The following is a 21,456-nucleotide window of genomic DNA, read 5'->3' on the forward strand; positions in this document are numbered from 1 at the left end:
CTCTGAATGAAGTCTCAGTTCAATGAAGTTGCAAAATTGGATTACTACAGCAAAACAACTGAGAGGATGATCTATCTCGACTTGCTTGTGAGATGGCCATTGTAACAGAAGCAAGGCTTCAGGCAATTTGATTGACTCAATGTAATATGGAGAAACAGCTGTAAGCATTGGATACACCAAAGGCTTTGTGATAAGACCATATCCTTGCTATAGGACTAAGGACTTGCCTTCCATAACTACTTGTACCTCCACCAATACAATTTCAACACTGGCATCCGCCAACGTGGATGGTTGGCCAAGTATATTCTATTCACATAAAGAAGAACAAATCCAATCTGTTTAATTATCACTCAGTGAATCCACTCTCCATCAACAACAAGGAGGTGCATTTGACAGTGCTACCAAGTAATAATCAGTCTGTATGTGGTTTTACCAAAACCATTTGGTCCATAGGGGAGTGTAGTGGTTAGAACAATGCTTTACATTGCCAACTGTAAGGCCGAGGTTCAATTCCCATTGCCGTCCATAAGGAGCTTGTACATTCTCTCTGTGACTGCATGTATTTCCTCCAGGCATTCTGGTTTCTTCCCACACTTCAAAAGGCTTACAGTTAGGGTTAGTGAGTTGTGAGCATGCTATGTTAGTGCCAGAAGTATGGCAACATTTGTGGGCTGCCCGGCACAATCCTCACCGATTTGATTTGACACAAATGATGCATTTCACTGTATGTTTTGAACGTACGTGACAAAAAAAAACAAAGTTTATCTTTATCTTTATCAAATAAGTACCAAAAATCTGAAATGCAGACGTGGGAGTGAGTGTCCTTAACATCAAGACAGAACTTGACCAAGTGTGACATCAAGTAATCCTGGTTAAAAGGCATCAAAACACAACAAACATTGGAGTTATTTTTCATACAAAGGAAAATGACAATGTCTGAAATCCAAACATTCTTAAATGTATTATCCGTAACCATCCTGGCATAGGATTGGTGGTAATATTTACCAACTTCACTATGTTCAGTTCCTCAGCAAACGAAGCAGCCCATGCCACCACAGAACAAGTTCCAGGCAACATTCAGACATCGTTTGACATCAATAATACCACACGGTGACAATCTGCAACATCATAGTGCCCAGCCATTGACATTCAAAGGCGTTGCTCTTGCTATTTTCCCAATAACAGCATACTGAAAATCACAGAGGCACAAAAGAATGCAGATGCTGATCCTGGCAGAATTAACATTGAATTCTCCAATTTCCAGTAATTGTTCCCTCTCTGTCCCTTTTCTCTTTCCTTCTGATCTACATTGCTGCATCATTCTGCCTCTTTTCCCTCCCCTACACCATCCATGTGACTGTCATCCTCACACTCCCCACTGCTCCCATCTGCCCTCCTCATTTCCATTTCCTTATTCCATCCGATCCCCTTAGAGTCATCTACTCCAGCCCATTTTCACTTCCACCTCTTCATCTCCCAGCTTCTGTTGCTATTCAAATGCAAAGTCAAGTTTATTGTTATATTTACAAGTACATAAGACCATAGGGCATAGGAGCAGAATTAGGCCATTTGGCACATCTAATCTGTTCCATCATTCAACCATGACTGATTTATTATCCTTCTCAACACTATTCTCCTACCTCTTCCCATAACCTTCGATTGCTTTACTAATCAAGAACCTGTCAACATATGTTTTAAAGATACTCAATAACATGGCATATACAGCTGTCAGTGGCAATGAATTTCTCAGATTCACCACCCACTGACTAAAGAAAATCCTTCTCATTTCTGTCCTAAAGGGACTTCCATCTATTCTGAGGCTGTGGCCTCTAGTCCTTGACTCCCATAATTGGAAACACCCTCTCCAGGTCCACTCGATCTGGCAGGTTTCAAGTAGATCCCCCCCCCCCCCCATTTTTCTAAACTCCATAAGTAGAGGCCCAGAGACAGTAAATGTTCCCCAACCCAGTGTATGCACAGGTGCAATGAAAAAGATAACTTGTAGCAGCATCACAGGCACAAAACAGCATATAAATAAACATATTCCCATCCTATCCTCCACAGTTGGTCTTTCACACCCCCTCACCTGGATCCAGCAATCACCTGCCAAATTTTGCTTCACTCTTTCCTCCACCTCTTTATATTGGCTACCTCTCCTCTTTCTTTCATTTGAAATGAAGGGTCTCAACCCAAAACATTGCCTGTCCATTTCCCTCCAAATAAGCTGCCTGACCCGCTGATGTTGCTGGATATTGAGAACTATTATCAACAGAACACTTCACATGAGCTAATCATTTACACAGAGTGGTAAATGAACTAAAGAATGCCTACAGTTCAAGGTAGTGCTTCAGCAGGAAGGAGCAGATATCCTGAAAGACTTACTTCTTAACACCCAAAGCCTTCCAATCATCTACAAGTTGTGTCAAGAATGCACCAGAGCAGCTCATTTGATTGGTTTACATTGACTATCCTGAAAATTTCTCCCCTCTATTACCAGGGAAGTTGGCACCATCTATAGTTAGTTACTTCTTAAACCTTCCACCTCTACAACCAACATCCTTCTTCAGCCCTTTATCGTCTCCCAGCTTCTCACTACATTCACCTTACCTCACCCATCCACCTTCATCTTTACCTGGCTTCACCTTTTAACCTTCTAGCTTACACTCCTTCCCCATCCCCCACCTCCTTATTCTGGCTTCTCCTCCCTTCCTTTCCAGTCCTGAAGAGAGGCCTCAGCCTGAAATGTCAACTCCTTTTTCCTCTCCATTGATGCTGCCTGACTTGCCGGGTTCCTCCAGCATTTTGTGTGTGTTACTCTGGATTTCCAGCATCTGCAGAATTTGTGTTTACCTCTACCACCAAGAAGGACAAGGGCAACATAGACATGGAAACACCTTCATTTGCTGATTCTCCTCCAAGCTACACACAATCCTGTCAGGAGAATATATTAGTGACCTGTCAACATCCCTTCATCTATGTCCTGGAGCTCCCTCCCCTAATTCTTTGTAAATGCCCCTTCACCAATCAGACTGCAGTAGATCAAAAAAGACTCACCACTGCCTTCTTAGGGCCATTTAAAGATGGATAATAAGTTTCTTGTTTTTCTATTACAGAAGACAGTTAAGAATTAACCATGTTAACCAGATTCAAACTTATTCATCTTCATAGATGCCTGTCAGTCTTTTGTCATCATTATGGATGGCAACGTTTCATTCCATGTTCACTTAATTAACTCACTGAGTTAAAATTCCTCAGCTCCCAAGGTGAGATTTGAATGCTTCATTTCCAGCTTGGTAGCCCAGACCTCTGACTTGGTTCAGTATTTTAATTACTATTCCAGTCAGTACGAAAAATTAATTGCAAAGGTGGCAGTCAATTCTCTCAGAGACTTTATTTTCTTAGCAGGTTAAGGAGGTTCACTGAATACTCTATCAAACTTCTACAGATGTATTGTTGAAAGTATTTAGTCTCGTGGCATCATAGTCTGGTACAGTATTGCAATTCAAATATGCAGGAATGTAACAAGTTGCAGAGATTAGTGGACTCAACTCATTACATCACAGGCACATCCCTCCCCACCACCGGTGGTATCCACAGAAAGTGCTGCCTCAAGAAGGCAACATCCATCATCAAAGTTACCCACCATCCAAGCCATGCCATGTTCTTGATGCTACCAATGAGCAGGAGGTACGGAAGCCTGAAGTCCCACACCACCAGGGTTCCTTCAACTATTTAGTTCATAACCAATAAAACTAATCACTACAGTCTTATAACCACTTTGAGTACTTTGAGCTAATGAACTTGTTTTTATTATGTTCTTTCTTGTAAAAATGTCTACAATTCATGTTTAATATATATTTTTCTTGAGAATGCTGCTTATATGATGCTATGTGCCTGATATTCATTGCACCTGTGCATAGAACACAAAGCTCAACTCAGTTTGACTTGACTAGGAAGGAAGTGTGCTACTAATACCTGGGGGATCGTGTTCATCCGGTTGTAGCGCAGAACCAGTTCATCCTTGGATGGCATGCGGTGCTGCCCTTTGCCCATTCCTACAAAGCAAACACTCACTTACTGTCCACTCTACATTACCAGGATGGTCATCTACTGACTGTCGATGGATAACAAACAGGTTCTATTGTTAGAGATGTCCATAAATCAATTTTGTTAGTAAGTCAGAAAATACACAAAAATCACTCAAGACTGTAACCATGCCTCCACAGTGTTATAATGAATGACATAAAAACAAATAAACTTGATTATAAAGAACTATTACTAAAAGTGTGGACAGAGGAGAAACTACTGTAATTCTGCTATCCATGGGAACAGATGTTTGAATGAATGGCAGACTTTAAAATTTAATAATATCATAGGAGCTCAGTTTTATGTAGGTATGTCCATAAACTGGGCATTTGTATCCCCAGAGATGGCCTGTATTTCCTTCATAATTTAAAAAAAGACACCAAGAATTCCACAGGACAGAGACTAACTGAGGGGCTACTTTCAGATTGGCACTATTTATGTACAGATGTTTGATGAACAAAACTAAATTCAACCAAAATCCTTATAAGCCTTAAGAAACATGTAGACTACTCAGGTGAAATTCTGTTCAAGTAGGAACCCTTGTGTTGTTTTACATCAATGAACTTTTGTGTCTGTTTTGTCATGTCATTTATGTGTAACTGATATATTTGCAGAACTCACACGTGTTAAAAGAGCTGCTTTGAACAATAGTGCATCTTAATGTTGTCTCTCTTTGTCTACATCTCAGTTCTGTTTTAGTGTCTGATCCATACCACTCGATACCAATAAAAAAAGGTCTGGATAAGTTAATGTATTTAGCTATGACAGCAACTTCTTTCATTCGGATGAATTTACAAAATCACAATAGTGACTGTTTGTTGGTTTTACAAGCTACATTTCATATTAAATGTATCAATATTTTCTGTAATGTGATGATATCTCATTGAGTGAAATATCGATCAGGAAAATCCAGTCTCAGTCACTGAGTTTGTTAATCTCAATTAAGATGGCAGTGCTGGCATTGAAGTTGGTCTTGGCATTTATGAGATTGGGTAAGGTAAAGCTAAATCAAACATGCAAACCTCCCAAATAAGTTGACTTCTCAATTTCATCCACTAATTATAAATGAAATCAAGGTTAAAATATATTGTGAAGATGGAATCACAATTGGATCTGATTAAGCCATTCCCTCTCCCAATCCCCTACTGAGCTGCACGCTCACGGGTGAAAAGATACAAGAGAAAGAAGGTTTTTTTTAATGCAGAGAATAATAACTTGGAATTCACTGCCCATGAAGGTATCACAGTCAGGAGCTGGTGGGACATTGTTCTGTCAACATGCTTTGAAGTGGATGGAGCAATGCATGCATACAGGTCACTTACCTGAGTAACCGAAAGAGATGCTGGAGATTGGGCTGAGATAGATTCCTTTGCCATAGGCTGCACCGTGCAGCTTGTAAGAGACAGCAGTGTGATCGTTATGACTATAGATGAGCAAATACTTGAACTGTAACCAAAGGCTTCAATATGTCACAATATTTACATGGAGAGCAAACGGCATTATGTACGAAGGTTGCATTGGGTGTTCTGTGAAGCTAAAAACCCTACATGGAGTTTGGAGAAATAACAATTTTTGGAGCATGTGAAAGATGGCACCTGCTGCTGTGGCCAGAGAATTTTACTGAGGTTTTCTGTGTTGTGGTTATGGATGGACTATGGATTTTCACTTCAGTCTTACAGTTTTTAAAATTCTGTTTTTTTTCCCCCATTCTTTCTTTTTTTTTGTACAGGGGAGGGAGATTTGGGGGTCAATGTTGTGCTTTGTGCAGTGGGAGTGAGATCTGGGGGTGAAAGTTCTTGTTGTATTTTATTTGTTAGTTTCTTCGTGTGGAGAGAGGAGAGATTTGGAGGCCGATGCTCTTTTTTGTGTTTTGTGCAATGGTGGGGTGGGTTAGGGGGGTGTTGATGTTCTTGTTACGTTTTTGTCCGTTTTTTTGTGGAGGGAAAGCCGTATTCAGGGGCTGATGCTCTTGTTGTGTTTCATCTGGGGGTGGGGTATTTGAGGGTTAATGATGTTGCCGTTCTCTTTTTTTCTCTTGGTTTCATGGCTATCTGGAGAAGAAGAATCTCAGAGTTGTATACTTTGTTAATAAATGAACCTTTGAATCCTTTGGTGAAGGGCTGAGCAGTGGTGGGAAATTGTTTCTGTTAGGTGAACTTGGGGTGCAGGTGAGATGGGGAAATATTTTTGGACAGAGTGCAGACTTACGAGGATAGTGCATGGATTAAAAGGCACTTATTATAAGGAGTGGTTGGACAAATCAATGTTGTTTTCTCTGGTGGCTGTGGGGAGATATGACAGAAGTTTATAAGCTGATGAGAGGCATGGAAAGAGTAGATAGCTAGTATCATTCTCCCAGGATCAAAATATGTAATACTTCGCATTTGAGGTGAGAGGGCTAAGTTCAATGGAGATGTGCGAGGCAAGTATTTTTACACAGAGATCGAAGGGTGCATGGAATGCACAATCAGTGATGATAGAGGAGATAAATATGATAGAAACATTTAGAGTAGATAGGCACACGAATGTGCAAAGAATTGAGGGATAATGATCTTGTAAAAGATTAGTTTAGTTAGATGTTTAACTACCAGTTTAATTAGTTTGGTACAGCATTGTGGGCCAAGTGGCCTGTTGCCGTGCTGTACTCTATGATCTATGTTCTAATTGAAGCTGGGCACATATCACGGTGAGGATTTATGTGATCTTAAATGCACACATTTTGATTAATTGGTACTGATCACTTGTTGAGCGTTGTACATTTAATATTTCAGTAATGTTTGAGTCATCTTGTATACATCTATATAGGTTGATTAAACATTCTTGCACATTTAAATAATTCATTACAGGTTATGTGTATAAATATGTAAATTGCATACATCATCACGCTACCATGCCTTGCTGAAATTAGACCTGCATTTCAGACTCCTGTGTCTTCCTTTGAAGTAGCTTTATGTTTTGATGTTCCAAAACATAACATCTAGTATCAACACATTCTCCCTCTGACTCCCTGAGTGCTCTGGTTCAACAAGTTTGCTGGCCACTATCAATTTGTGTTGATGAGAGATTGCTGGGTATGTGGGGAGAATAAGGTTGGATTAATGTAAATTATTGGTTGCTGCTCATAATGGAGTCAGCAGGCCAAAGGCTCTTTTTCCATGTAGAAACTGGGAAGGCAACTTTATGAGATACAAGTTTCCAAAGTAATGAATCAGTCACTTAATGAAAATTATGAACGAGAGGGCAAAGATTTAACATAAGAGGGGAGAGATTTAATAGGAGCTTAAACCATAAAACATTGGAGCAAAATTAGGCCTTCAGGCCCACTAACTCCGCTCCACCATTTCATCACAGCTGATCCATCTCTCTCCCAATCCCATTCTCCTGTCTTCACCCCATAACCTTTCACGTCCTGACTTATGAAGAATATATCAATCTCCACCTTAAATACACTCAATGACCTGGCCTCCACAGCCGTGTGTAGAAACAATTCCACAGATTTATCAACCTCTGGCTACAGAAATTCTTCCTCATCTCCATTCTAAATGGATGTCCCTCTATTCTGAGGTTGTCCTAGACTCCCCCACTACAGGAAACATCCTCTCCACATCCACGCTATCTAGGCCTTTCAAAGTTCAATAGGTTTCAATGAGATCCCTCCTCATTCTTCTAAGTTCTAGAGTACAGGCTTGGAGCCATCAAAAGCTCCTCATGTGATAAACCTTTCATTCCCAGAATCATTTTCATGAACCTCCTTTGAATGCTCTCCAATATCAGTACATCCTTTCCCAAAACTGCTCGCAATACTCCAAGTGAGGCCTCACCTGTGCCTTATAAATCCTCAGCATAACATTCATGTTTTTCTATTCTAGTCCTCTCAAAATGAATGCTAACTTTGCATTTGCCTTTCTCACCACCAACTCAGTCTGCAAGTTACCTTTAGTGAATCCTGCATGAGAACTTCCAAGTCCTTTTGCACTTTGGATTTTTGAATTTTCTCCCTGTTTAGAAAATAGCCTTTGCTTTTATTCCTTCTACCAAAGTGCATGACCCTACACTTCCCTGTATTGCATCTGCCACTTTTTTTGTACAGTCTCCTAATCTGTCTAAGTCATTCTGCAGCCTCCCTGTTTCCTCAACACTACCTAACTTAGAAAGGCAACTTTTTTAAAAAACATAGAGTGGTATGTATATGGAATGAACTGCCAGAGAAAGTGGCTGAGGCAGGTACAATAACCACATTTAAAAGACACTTGGACAGGCATATGGATAGTAGAGGTTTAGAGGGACAGTGGTAGAACACAGGCAAATGGGACAATTTTAGATGGACACCTTGTAGGTATGAATGAGTTGAGCCATAGGGTCTGTTTCCATACTGCATGCTAGAAAAAGTTTACAGAGATACTGTCTAATGGGGCTAACTTAGACAGGCAGCTTGGTTAGCATGGAGCAGCCGGGCCAAATGGCCTGTTTCCATGCTGTATGACTCTCTGATTCTAAATAAGAAAAAAACATCCTAATTCACTTACTTGCTAACAGCTTTATACATGTCACAGTTTTCCCATAGTACTTAAATATTTTAACACTTTGTTTCTCTAAGAACTGGGACACTGAATGAGCCATGCAGCATGTTTACCAGCACTTCAGTTACAAAACAGGGATTAAATGTAAATCTGTTCAAAGTTTCCACTCTTTCATTTTTCTCAAGATATAACTGAATAACAAAGCCATACAGGGCAATCAGATATGAACCATTAAGTCCCAGTGCTGGACTGGCTTAGTGGGGAACTGCTGCATCATAATCTAGCAGTGGGGTCCTTTTAACACATCTCCACCAGATATAGAGATTGTATCTCAGAAGTCGCTATTCATTCATGCGGCAATGATGTTTCCCTGGGAACCAGGAGTCTGTCTCTCCAAGTGGTCAGCCATTCAGAACTGAGATAAGAAAAAGTTTCTTAACCCACGGTGTGCCGAATCATTGGAGTTCTCTACCCAGGAAACGTGGAGGCTCAGTCAGCTAAACTGATTTGCTTTGGGAAATTAAGGGAATCAAGGGATATAGGACTGGTGATGGAAAGTGGCCCAAAGATGGTATCAGCCATGATCTTACTGAAGCAGGCGTGTGGGGCCAAGTGGCCTACTTATGCTTCTATTTTTTATGGTCCCGCTCCACTTAACCTGTGCTGCTCAGAATTCTGTTAGCGTTCCTTCTTCCAAATTATCAATCATCCTAATATTTTGTTTTTGCATTTCAAGTATGTTTCAATGTTCTGTTTCCAGAAAGGTATTCAGGAATAGGGGGTGGCTGTGCAGTGCCAGTAAACCTGGCTCATTTCTCTCCACTGTCTGGAAGGAGATTGTACATTGTCCCCGTGACCACATGGGTTTCCTCCAGATGCTCCGATTTCCTCCCACAGACCAAAGATGTACCGGTTAGTAGGTTCATCGGTCATTGTAAACTGTCCTGCAGTTGGGTGAGGTTTGAATGGGTGGTTTGCTGGACAGAGCGATTCATTGGGTTGGAAGCTCATGTTCCATGCTACATCTCTAAATAAATATGTAAGTAAGTCAGTCAGCCAATGAATGAATGAATGGACAAGCAAATAAATACATAAAACAAATAAATACATGAATAGATAAATAGATAAATAAATAATTAAATGTATTATTAGTTGTTCACATGAATAGGTTCAGGAGCAGATTCCACCCACTGAATTCCCTCCTGGCCATTGTAACCCCCTCCCACCACTCACCTTAGCACTAAAATGAGAAGGAATTTCTTTAGCTGGAAGGTGCTGAATCTATAGATTTCATTGCCACAAACGACATTGAGTATATTTAAAGCGGAGATTGATAGGTTTGTCATTAGTAAGGGGGTCAAGGGTTATGGGGAGAAGGCAGGAGAATGGGTTTGAGAGAGATAATAAATCAGCCATGGTGGAATGGTAGAACAGACTCAATGGGTTGAATGGCCTAATTCTGCATCTATTTCTTATGTCCTAAAATCTGGGTATGTGTCCATGACAACAAACTTGAACTTGAAACTGCAACAACTACACATTGAGAAAAGGTTCTGTTATATTTTTGATATAATTGCCAAAAGACTGACACTCTGTGGTGCCATTCATAAGGGAATACCTACTTGTAGTTTAGTGTATGATGCATTGACCAGGCCATTTCTCAGAATGGAATGCCAGTTCTCAATGTGCGAACCACTGATAAAGGAAAGAATTGAGAGAACAATTAGCAGAAAATTGATAGTACGCAGATTTAACACCTTAAGAAATCACGTCAAGCCTTCTGTTTCACCAGTGGACCAATGTTGGGCCCAGTGAGAGCAATGGTATACTGAACAAAGACTCCCAATCAACAAACCATCCAATCCATTCACGCTGTTACCTAAGACTACAGCAAGATTTACACTCAATAAATTTACACCTGTACACATATTCGTTAATGTAAATATCTAATTAGCCAATCACATAGCTGCAACTCAATGCATAAATTCATGCAAACATTGTCAAGAAATTCAGACCATACATCAGAATAGGGAAGAAATGTGATCTAAGTGATTTTGATCATGGAATGATTATTGGTGTCGCACAGCGTGGTTTGAGTGTCTCAGAAACTACTAATCTTCTGGGATTTTCACATACAACCGTCTCTGGAGTTCACAGAAGATGAGGCAAAAACAAAAAAAGATCTAATGAGCAGCAGTTCTGTGGGCAAAATATCTTTTTAATTGCCTTGATAATGAAAGGGGTCAGAGGAGAATTTTCAGACTGGTTCAAGCTGACAGGAGGGCCACAATAACTTAAATAACCAGGAGATACCTAATAAAGTGGCCACTATGTGTTGTTGTACTGGGGATGTGGGCCAAGGAATGGCAGATGGAATTTAAGTCAGATAAGTGTGTGGTGTTGCTTTTTTGTAAGTTAATCCAAGGCCACACTTACACAGTAAATAGTAAGGCCCTAGAGAGTAGGACAGAAACATCTGTCTACCCATGTCATTACTTTCAGGGACTTATGTACAGATACTTAGATCCTTGAAAGTGGTGACACAGGTAGTAGGTTTAGTGAAGAAGACATTTGGCATGCTTGTCTTCATCAGTCAGGCATCTGAGTCCAGAAGTTGGGATGTTATATTTCAACTGTCCAAAATATTGGTGGGATCAGAATTGGAGTATCTTGAGCCGGTCTGGACACCTAGCTATAGGAAGGACATCATTCAGCTAGAAAGGGTGCAGAAAAAAATCACAAAGATGTTTCTGGGAAAGGAAGTCTTGAGTTAAAAGGAAATGCTGAATAATCTAAGATATTTTTCTCTCGGAAGCTAAAGAGACATAAAGATGCTGTATATGAATTCACGAAGGGCATAGATAAGGTGGATGGTTACAGTCTTTCTCCAGTGTAGGAAAGTCTAAAACCAGAGAACACAGGTTTAAGGTGAGAGGGGAAAGATTTGCAGGGATCTGAGGGGTGACCTTTTCACACAGATTGGTGAGTACATGGATGACCTGCCAGAGAATGGAACTACAATGTTTAAAACTCATTTGGACAGATACATGGATAGAAAAAGTTCAAAGGAATATGGGCCAATTGCAGGTAAGTAAAACTAGATCAGATAAGCATCTGTCAGCATAGACAAGTTGAGCCATTGGGCCTGTTTCAATGCACCATAACTCTATGACTCAATGGCTATTGTAAGAAACTTCACCCAACTTATTTGAGTCAGTTTGTTGACTGGGCAAAAAAAAAAGAACAAGCAAATGGATTATTTTATCTTCATATTTCCAATTACTTTCCAGTTCTCTAAGGTGCTTCAGATTGAGGTTATTACTTTAAGTTTATTTTTCAAAATAATTTTTATTAAGTATTTGAGGCATCAAATTGACAAATGAGATATTCAAACAAGATTCAGAGACATTTGATAAAGGTCATTGGGCTTTCTGGGAAGTGAGACCATAGGATCCAGATGAAGACCAGTTGATGCTTGAATCCCATTCAGCTGAACAGGAGCATGCTTTAGACTGGAGGGTCAGCTCGGTCTGCTTGTGTCTGGCTCAGGTGAGAACGGGTGGGACAGGCACCATGGTCATATGGTATATGAAGCTGAAGGAATATGAAGGAATCACCAATGGTGACAAGAGAAAGATCTGCAACTCACTGAAAGGCGAATGTGCTGCCATAGAGCTTCTTGGCCGTGCGGAACCTGGCTTCCTTGGCCGGCGGGCTGCTCAGTAGAAGGAACTGATGTGATGTGTGCATGAATTTCAACTGCTGTGAAAGATAAAAGACATGGCAGGTTCACGCAGTCATGGCAGCACCCACCATTAAACTATTTTTCCCACAACACTCCTGAGTAATGAGTCTGTAGCTGCACTTCCTACGCCACTCCTTCACTTTAAGTTGCATAATTCCACCAATCATTGTACCATAATTTCAGGCACAGTAACTTTATTCTTTAACTTTGCTGAATGCTAAGCCCAAGTAATGTTATGGAATGAAAATATAGCCCAAGTAATGTTACAGAATGAAATCACTTACTCTACTGAGTGGAAGTTTCACGATGTGTGATCTGTTACTTGAGATAATCCTTGGAAATAAAGAAGAAAGCATTGTTATTTTTCTGTGCACTTACCCAGTCACATATCTCTCCTTCTCTATCCCTTCTATTCCAGTACCTGTTAACTAGTTAAACTTGCTGTGTATTTAATATTTCAATAATATTAAAATAATCTTGCATATATATTGTTTGAGTAGGCATTCTTGCTCATTTAAATAATTAATGTGTTATATGTAAAAATATGTTAATTGCATACATCACGTTACCACATAATATGTGCGTGTAAAATAAACTCAAAGTATAGACCTACATTTCTAGACCCCTGTCTCTTCTTTGAATTAATTTAATGTTTTGAAGTTACAAAACATAACATTGGCGACAAAGATGGAATTTAAAAAAAAAATGAACCCTACACAAATACCGACCTGTTAAAGTGCAGCAAGACACTTGAAATAAAATAAAACACAGTGAGGAATGGTCAAATTACAAAAGCACGTGTTCTTCGGAAGGGAAGACAAGGTCAAGTTTTTTTTTAAAATGTCATAAACAGAAGAATTCAGGGTTCATAAAGAGTGAGTACCAAGTGATAATAATCATCAAAAATACCAGAAGTGGCTAGCTACGTTGGAAAAGTTGATAAGTTTAATTACACAATGGGTAATTGGCTCATGTATACTGAACTATTGGAACAGTATAGATAGATAGATACTTTATTGATCCCAAAGGAGATCAATTTTGAAACAAATGAAATAACTAAATAGAAACGAGTGCCAATTTTGCTAAGTGCATAGGGTTTAAAGACAATAGAGTTTGCTTTGAAATTTGAAAGCTCTAACCAAACCTACAGAAATGCACTTTCCTGATATTGTCAAAGTAATACAGGAACATTTAGAACCAAAGCCACTGTTGACTGGAGAACACTTAGGTTTCATAAGTGGAATCAAAAGAAGGGGAGTCCGTTTCAGCATTCATGGCTGAATCGAGGTTGTTAGTTTGGTAATGAGCTTAATAATACAGTAAGAGATTGCTTAGTTTGTGGAATCTTACAAGAAAGCATTCAGAACCAGCAGTGGAAATCAGACAGAGACACAACTGAGATGCAGTCAGGAATAAAAGTGAGTGTGAACAAAATTGCAATGTCTAAACAACGCCTAGCCAAGGAAATTATGTTACCATTGTGGCAGGGACTCCCATACGCCAAACAAATGCAGATTTTAAGGCAAAACTTGCAAAAAATGCAACTAAGTAGGCCATATTCAAAGAGTATGTTGGGCAGACAGAAATAAACGGACTGCGCAAGGAAAAACAAATGCTAAAAAGTCAAGTTGCAGTTTCAAAAAGAGCACTAATCTGCATGCTGTTGATGAAAAAAAACTGATAATGATGAGAGACACAGGATTGTGCAGCCTTGAGTTTCACAGTGTGAAAATTAACAATAGATGAGCAATATGGCTTACGCCAGAAGCGAACGGCAAATTAATTCAACTGGAATTGGACATTTGTTCAGCTGTTTCAGTCATTCCACAAAATGAAATATTTCAATGAAACATTTCAAGGATACTAAACTGAAGGCTGCAGATGTCCAGCTAAGAACTTCTACTGGAGAATAGAAAACTTCTGTGGGAATGACATTAGTGACAGTGAAATATAACAACCAACAACCGCATTAAGTTTGTATGTTGTAAAAACAGAAAGACCAGCATTGTGGGGGCATGACTGGCTGAGACAACAACAACTTGATTGGAGATCCATCCATCATTTGCATGCCACATCCTCTGCAATGAAGCCAATTGAAAGCGAATTAAGAAATATACTAGATGATGTCATAATTGTCTCCCCACGGAATACCATGAACCATTGCTCAGCACAGGACAGAGAGGCACTTGCTGCCAACCTCTATGCCTCTGGTTGGAAAGCATATTGGATCCAGGAAGGATCATGCTGTCAAAGGATTTGTGGAAGTGTCTAAAGCAGGGGTCTGACTGCAACAGTTTTTCTAGGCAACGTATCTGAAAAAGCTTCTGATATGTTAATCAGGCAGTTGCTTGCAAAATGCAGCTTGGTTTTAAGCTGGAAGAGAGTCAAGGAACCGGGCAAGTTGAAAGCGTTTGGCTTTTGTGAGTACAAACAACCAGAATCTACTCTGCATGCATTAAGGTTATTACATGAACTTGAAATAGAAGACAAAAAGCTGCTTGTAAAAGTAGATACAAAGAACAAAGCCCAAATATAGGAACGGAAGGCCAAAAAGAAAGGAGTCAATGGAGATACAAAAACAGAGGATTTGTCAACTGATGTTGTGGATGAGGAAACCAAGAGGAGAGATCAGATCGTAAAGGGTGCAATAGAAGGATTAATAAGACAATACTCCAGTGAATTATAGGCATCTTCCCAAGATTAAGCTGCACAAACTAGAAGAAGAAAAAGGAGGGAAGAGGTGGAGAGAACGAATGGTGAACAAGAAAGACAATGGTGTGAAAGAGAGAAGGAACACGAGAAAGAAAAAGAAAGGTTTCAAGACATAGCAAAGGAGAAGAAAGGTATTCAGAACTGTCAGAACCATTGCTTGCAGTCTCAGAGGCAACTCCGACAACCACCACGGAGGAGGCTGCAGAACCTGAAAATGTTTTCACAGCCACAAGTCTCACATGTGATACCCCCTTGCCAGCAAGCACCTTATCCCACAGAGTAAGAAAGCCTCCACAGTGATGAAATCTTTCGGCCTGAATGGGACAATGTAAAATTCATTATGCTGTAGATGTCTGTATATAGTAGTTGTATTATACAGTATACTATGTATATAGTTGAAATGTATTCTCTATTGAGTTGAGGTTCATAGCTAAGCAGGGAGGAGTGTTGTGTATTTAATATTTCAGTAATATTTAAATAACCTGGTATGTATATATATTGTTTGGTAAAGCATTCTAGTTCATTTAAATAACTAACTGTGGGTTATATGTAAAAATACATTAATTGCATACATCATCATGCAACAATGTGATACGTGCGCACCTCAGCTAAAGTAAACTCAAAGTACAGACCCGCATTTCCAGACTCAGGTGTTTTCTTTGAATTAATTTAATGTCTTAAAGTTACAAAATATAATAAATCTCAACACCAAAAATGTTGAAGGAACTCAACAGCATCTATGGATAGAAATGATAGGCAGGTGAGCAGAAGAGAGGTGTGGGAGGGTGAACAGAATGAGAAGAAGGAAAGGGTAAAATGACTGCAAGTCATAGAACTTGATGTTCATGCCAAGAGGTTGGAGGGTACCAAGATGACATGTGAATGAGTTTTGCCTCAGTGAAGCCTGCCACGGACAGAGATGTCAGAATGAGAATGGGTAGCTGAATTCGAATTGGGTAGCCATCAGGAGATCCTGCCTGTTGTAGTGAATAGAGTGAAAGTGCTCAATGAAATAGTTCCCCCAATCTGGGTCGGGTCTCACTGCACTGGGTACAATAAATAACTCCGACAGACTCACAGAACAAGTGCTGGTTCACCTGGAAGGACTGTTTAGGACCCTGAATGGTGGTAAGTGAGGAGGTATAGAGGCAGGTTCAGCACTTGTCACGGTTGCAAGGATACGTGCCAGGAGGGACAAGAGGACAAGGGAGTCATATGCTTAAAGTCAATGAGTAATTAGACTGGAAATTTTCATTGAAGTTCATGTCAAAATTAGGAAGAGGTGGAAATTCATCCCCAATCCTTTGTAGCACACATGTCGTACATTGAGTCCCACTTCTGAACTCAATTCCATTGAACGTCAATGGAAGTAAATGATGGTGAAAAATTCAATGTAGACCCATCATTATACTGTGTGTTTGTCATTGGAGACAATGGATTCAACTCTGTATACTTGTGGACTCCTACAATTGACCTATGATCCTTACTTAAGTTAGAAATAACATTCATTTACATGAGGAAAATTTTAAAAAATGCAGTTTCTGGAATTCTGAAATAAAACAAAAGCTCTGTAAGTGAAATAACTTCTAGTCAAGATGGTATTGAGCTGCAGTCTCCATTGAGATCATGGCTCATACTTAGCTTTTTTTTTAGGTAGGGATGGTATTGGGGACAGAGGGGGGAATTAGGGGTCAGGTTAGGGTTAGAGACAGGGATGTGAGGGAGTTAGAGGTCAGATCAGCAGCACAATGACTCAAACCTTCAGTTGTCTGCAATACAGTTTTTCTAGGATTTTATAGTGACATACAGCATGCAAAACAATCCTATCATCCCACCTTGTTCATGCTAACCATCAACCACCCATTTTTGGTAATCTTATCCTCATCCTATTTGATCTCTTTGCACTCCCAGAATGTCCTCTCCCCTCCTAAAAATCACCTACACTAGAGGAAATACAAAGTGGCCAGGTATCCGACCAGTCACCTGTGGCATATGGGAATTACCCCACATACATTGGGGAAACTCATATGGTCACAGGTAGAACATGCAAACAGACAGCACCGGAGGTCAGGATTAAACCCAGGCTGCTTGAACTGAATGGGAGAAGTTTGTATGGTCTCCACTTGTCCAGGTCTATGATTGGAAGATTTGATTATAGGCACATAAAACATTAGAAAAAGGAACAGGAGTAGGTCATTTGATTTATAAAGCCTGCTCTACCATTCAAAAAGATAATGACTTATTGGGCTGTGGACTCAGCTCCATTGATTTGTTTTCCCCCAATAAACGGTAATACCTCTGCTCTGCAAAAATGTATTTAACTATGTCTTAAAAATAATCTTAATGTTGTAGCTTCAAATGCTCCCCTAGGCAGAGAATTCCACAGACTCACAGCTCTCTGGGAAAAAGTTTCTCTTCATTTCCACCCAGAATCTACTCCCATGACTCTTGAGGCTACACCCCTAGTTCTAGACTCACTTTTCAGGGTGGAAGAAGCTCTGAGAAGCTTCTGAGGATTTCTACTCCTGACCATAGATGGTGATATCGCACTATCCGGCCTGAGTGCTACAGATGCAGTAACAGAAGAGGCTTTGCACTCACAGAAAGGGTAGGTTCACTTGCCTGGAACACCCAAGAAACTGGCACCTGTTGGGATTTCTGTTGGATGGAAAATTGCCTGCTCAAATGTTGCAGTGCTTGTTTTTAAAGTTTAATTAAACAGGAAATAAGTCCATGGAAAAAATTTAATCTTTGTGGCCAGAGACACTGACTCCAGGCAAATTCTCCCAAATTTTTTAAAGCAGTATATAGGGTTATACACTGTATCTAGTCTTTTATTGTTTAATAAAAGACTAGATAGAATATATAACCAATTACCTATCATTGGGCCAGGTGAGATAAAATATGAGTAAATATTGAAAGCAGATGTTTCTGACCTATGGAGAAATTGGTTCATTGGCATTTTTCAGGAATGGAACCTTCATATATTCCAGGGATGAACTGAATATGTATTTTTCCTTGTATTTATCATTCTGGCTCTATTGATTTCCAAACAATTGATTAAAAACAGCCTGCTAACATGTTCTACACGTTAAGCTTCATCATATGGACATCTGCAACACAGCTAGATGCATCTAGATTCTGGAGTAGCTCAGCAGGTCAGGCAGGATCTGTAGAGGGAAATGGACAGTTGATATTTCAAGTCTGGACCTTTGTAGGGTCTCCGCCTGAAACACTAACTGCCTATTTCCCTATAAAGATGCTGCCCGACATGCTGAGTTCTTCAAGCAGATTGATATTCGCTCCATATACTACATCTGCAGTCTCTTGTATCTTTGGAAGCATTCCCCATTCATTTAATGTTACTGGTACCATTCAAAACTTGAATCCTAGTGTCAACAATTTTCTCTGTACAAATGGATCATTCACTTTTTAAGCAGGGCATACATTATTAATAAATATGATAGCAGCATCCAGAAGACAGAACAATACAATGAACTGAGTTACCACTGCAACAATGGGTGAGCCAGAGGGTCCAGCTTGTCCATCTGTTTTTTGATTTCCAGGTATGATCCCTGCAATAGATAAGAGGCAAGTGAAATACTGCTGGGAATTTTTTTTAACTTTTGCCTTAACTTGAAAGGAATAAATTTATTCAATCAAAAGGTAAATGACAAGATGCAAGACTGGATCAATCATAATCTCAGTGTTTTGAGAGGCTGATTGGCCTGTTCCTATTCCTGTTTCTTTTTCTCTCATATTCATCTCATTGAACTATTCTGCTCTTCTGTTCCCACTTCTCGGACAATCACACTTTTCTGGGTAACCTTCCCTGACCCTGGCACATAGATGCATTCAGAAGAATGGAGTGTCATTGTCTTTACTTTCTTAAATGGTTAAGATGGTTTGGTCACTCTGCACAAGAGTGGACATTTTTGTCCTAATTGTGTTATTTCTTGAATAATTGTGTTTATGTTCTGATGAAGGGTCTTGGCCCTAAACATCAACTGCTTATTTCTCTCCGTAGATGCTGCCTGATCTGCTGAGTTATCAAGCATTTTGTGTGTATTGTTGTTATTATGTTTAATGAACTTTTTTCTTGTAAATTATGCTTTGTGTCTGTGATGCTGCTACAAGTAAGTCTGACATTGATAAATAAATTTGATTTTGACTTTAACTAATGTGGTAGCTAAAACTGTACATGGTTCAGAACACTAACAAACATATCTAGTGCACTACTTTCAGTCACCAAGAGACCAAGAGCACAGAATCAGGCCCTTTTGCACATTATGTTCTCACCAACTATAGACCAACCATTTACAACTATTCTATATTATTTTCCTCATATATCCATTTAGCCCTCCAGATTCTACCAACCACTAGGGCAAATTTACAGTGGCCAGTTGACCTACCAACCATTCTGACAAAGAGTCTCAGATCTGAACCTATTTCCCTCCATGGATGCTGCCTGACATCCTGAGCATTTCCAGCATTTTTAGTTTTTTGTTTCAGACTTCTAGCATCTGCAATTATTTTTGTTTTTGTTTTTTTATTTTTGTTTTTTTAAAGGAAAACAGAACATCTGGAGGAAACCTTTATAGTCACAGAGAAAACGTGCAAAACTCCACACAGGGTTTGTCATGCCTCACAATTCCAGGAATCCAGGCCTGATCCTGACCTGCGTATTCTCCCCTTGGGGTGTTTGGGTTTTCATTGTGACGGATCCTAATACCTGTGATCCTACAGTTCTTCAGAAGTCAAGAATGAGACATAAAACTCAATGCTTACAATCATTTTACTAAATGTTACAAGAGCTGAAAATGAACAAGAAATAGGAGTCGAGAGGACAAAAGAAAGATGAAGAAAAGGCAGTCCTGATTGTCTCATACTCAGACTAGATATAACGTCTAGTGATAAGAATTAACGTATAAAACAACCAGATTGAAGTGCTGTGACACCTGCTACTGAAAACTAAGAAGTTTGTAGAAAAATACACAAGCAATACATTGCTTGAAAATTCACTAAACTCACATAGAACATAGAACAGTACAGCACAGTACAGGCCCTTCGGCCCACAATGTTGTGCCAACCCTCAAACCCTGCCTCCCATATAAGCCCCCATCTTAAATTCCTCCATATACCTGTCTAGTAGTCTCTTAAACTTCACTAGTGTATCTGCCTCGACCACTGACTCAGGCAGTGCATTCCACGCACCAACTACTCTCTGAGTAAAAAACCTTCCTCTAATATCCCCCTTGAACTTCCCACCCCTTACCTTAAAGCCATGTCCTCTTGTATTGAGCAGTGTTGCCCTGGGGAAGAGGCACTGGCTATCCACTCCATCTATTCCTCTTATTATCTTGTACACCTCTATTATGTCTCCTCTCATCCTCCTTCTCTCCAAAGAGTAAAGCCCTACCTCCCTTAATCTCTGATCATAATGCATACTTTCTAAACCAGGCAGCATCCTGGTAAATCTCCTCTGTACCCTTTCCAATGCTTCCACATCCTTCCTATAGTGAGGTGACCAGAACTGGACACAGTACTCCAAGTGTGGCCTAACCAGAGTTTTATAGAGCTGCATCATTACATCGCGACTCTTAAACTCTATCCTTCGACTTATGAAAGCTAACACTCCATAAGCTTTCTTAACTACCTTATCCACCTGTGAGGCAACTTTCAGGGATCTGTGGACATGCACCCCGAGATCCCTCTGCTCCTCCACACTACCAAGTATCATGCCATTTACTTTGTACTCTGCCTTGGAGTTTGTCCTTCCAAAGTGTAGCACTTCACACTTCTCCGGGTTGAACGCCATCTGCCACTTCTCAGCCCACTTCTGCATCCTATCAATGTCTCTCTGCAATCTTTGACAATCCTCTACACTATCTACAACACCACCAACCTTTGTGTCGTCTGCAAACTTGCCAACCCACCCTTCTACCCCCACATCCAGGTCGTACATATTATATACACACACACACACACACAGGTGATTATATAAAAATGCAAACAAGCATAGGAAAATTAAACTACAAGAAAAATAACAATTCATTAGATAAATAACAATTCAATCAATAATAACTCCAATCCAACTATGGGGTGCACAGTTTATTTAAAGGTGTGCTTGGTGAATAATTTAATTGGCTGTTGCAATTACCACTTAGGTAATAGGTAAATGGGAAAAGAACAAAGGGCACTCTCATGAGCACATGCCAAAGTAAATATGATAGTGCTACAGGAGAATGAGACTGCATGGATCTGACAGATTGAATGGCCTCATTTTGCATTATAATGTTGTTATACGCCAAGTCTCCTAACCTATCATCTGTCTCATCAGCCTTCTTCAGCTTCACAGGTAAATTATTCCTTGGAGAGAAAATTGCCCTCAGC

General features: G+C 39.9%; 1 protein-coding gene across 4 annotated transcripts in view; it reads right to left on the reverse strand.

Moving 5' to 3' along the window:
• Nucleotides 1-21,456, reverse strand: part of LOC134358209 (protein mono-ADP-ribosyltransferase PARP6) — a 158,921-nt gene that overhangs the window by 17,916 nt on the left and 119,549 nt on the right. The window contains exons 16-21 of one of the 4 annotated variants that reach the window (XM_063070213.1): nucleotides 18,571-18,638; nucleotides 12,636-12,684; nucleotides 12,256-12,368; nucleotides 10,229-10,301; nucleotides 5,409-5,478; nucleotides 3,976-4,055 (exon numbers count right to left, since the gene is read on the reverse strand). In XM_063070213.1, coding sequence (XP_062926283.1) covers nucleotides 3,976-4,055; nucleotides 5,409-5,478; nucleotides 10,229-10,301; nucleotides 12,256-12,368; nucleotides 12,636-12,684; nucleotides 18,571-18,638 — 453 coding nt within the window. Of the gene's footprint in view, nucleotides 1-3,972; nucleotides 4,056-5,408; nucleotides 5,533-10,228; nucleotides 10,302-12,255; nucleotides 12,369-12,635; nucleotides 12,685-18,570; nucleotides 18,639-21,456 lie in introns of those variants that run through there. The other 3 variants (XM_063070212.1, XM_063070211.1, XM_063070214.1) reach the window with 3 other exon arrangements.

Source organism: Mobula hypostoma, chromosome 18, assembly GCF_963921235.1.
Source record: "Mobula hypostoma chromosome 18, sMobHyp1.1, whole genome shotgun sequence".
Classification (NCBI taxonomy): domain Eukaryota; kingdom Metazoa; phylum Chordata; class Chondrichthyes; order Myliobatiformes; family Myliobatidae; genus Mobula; species Mobula hypostoma.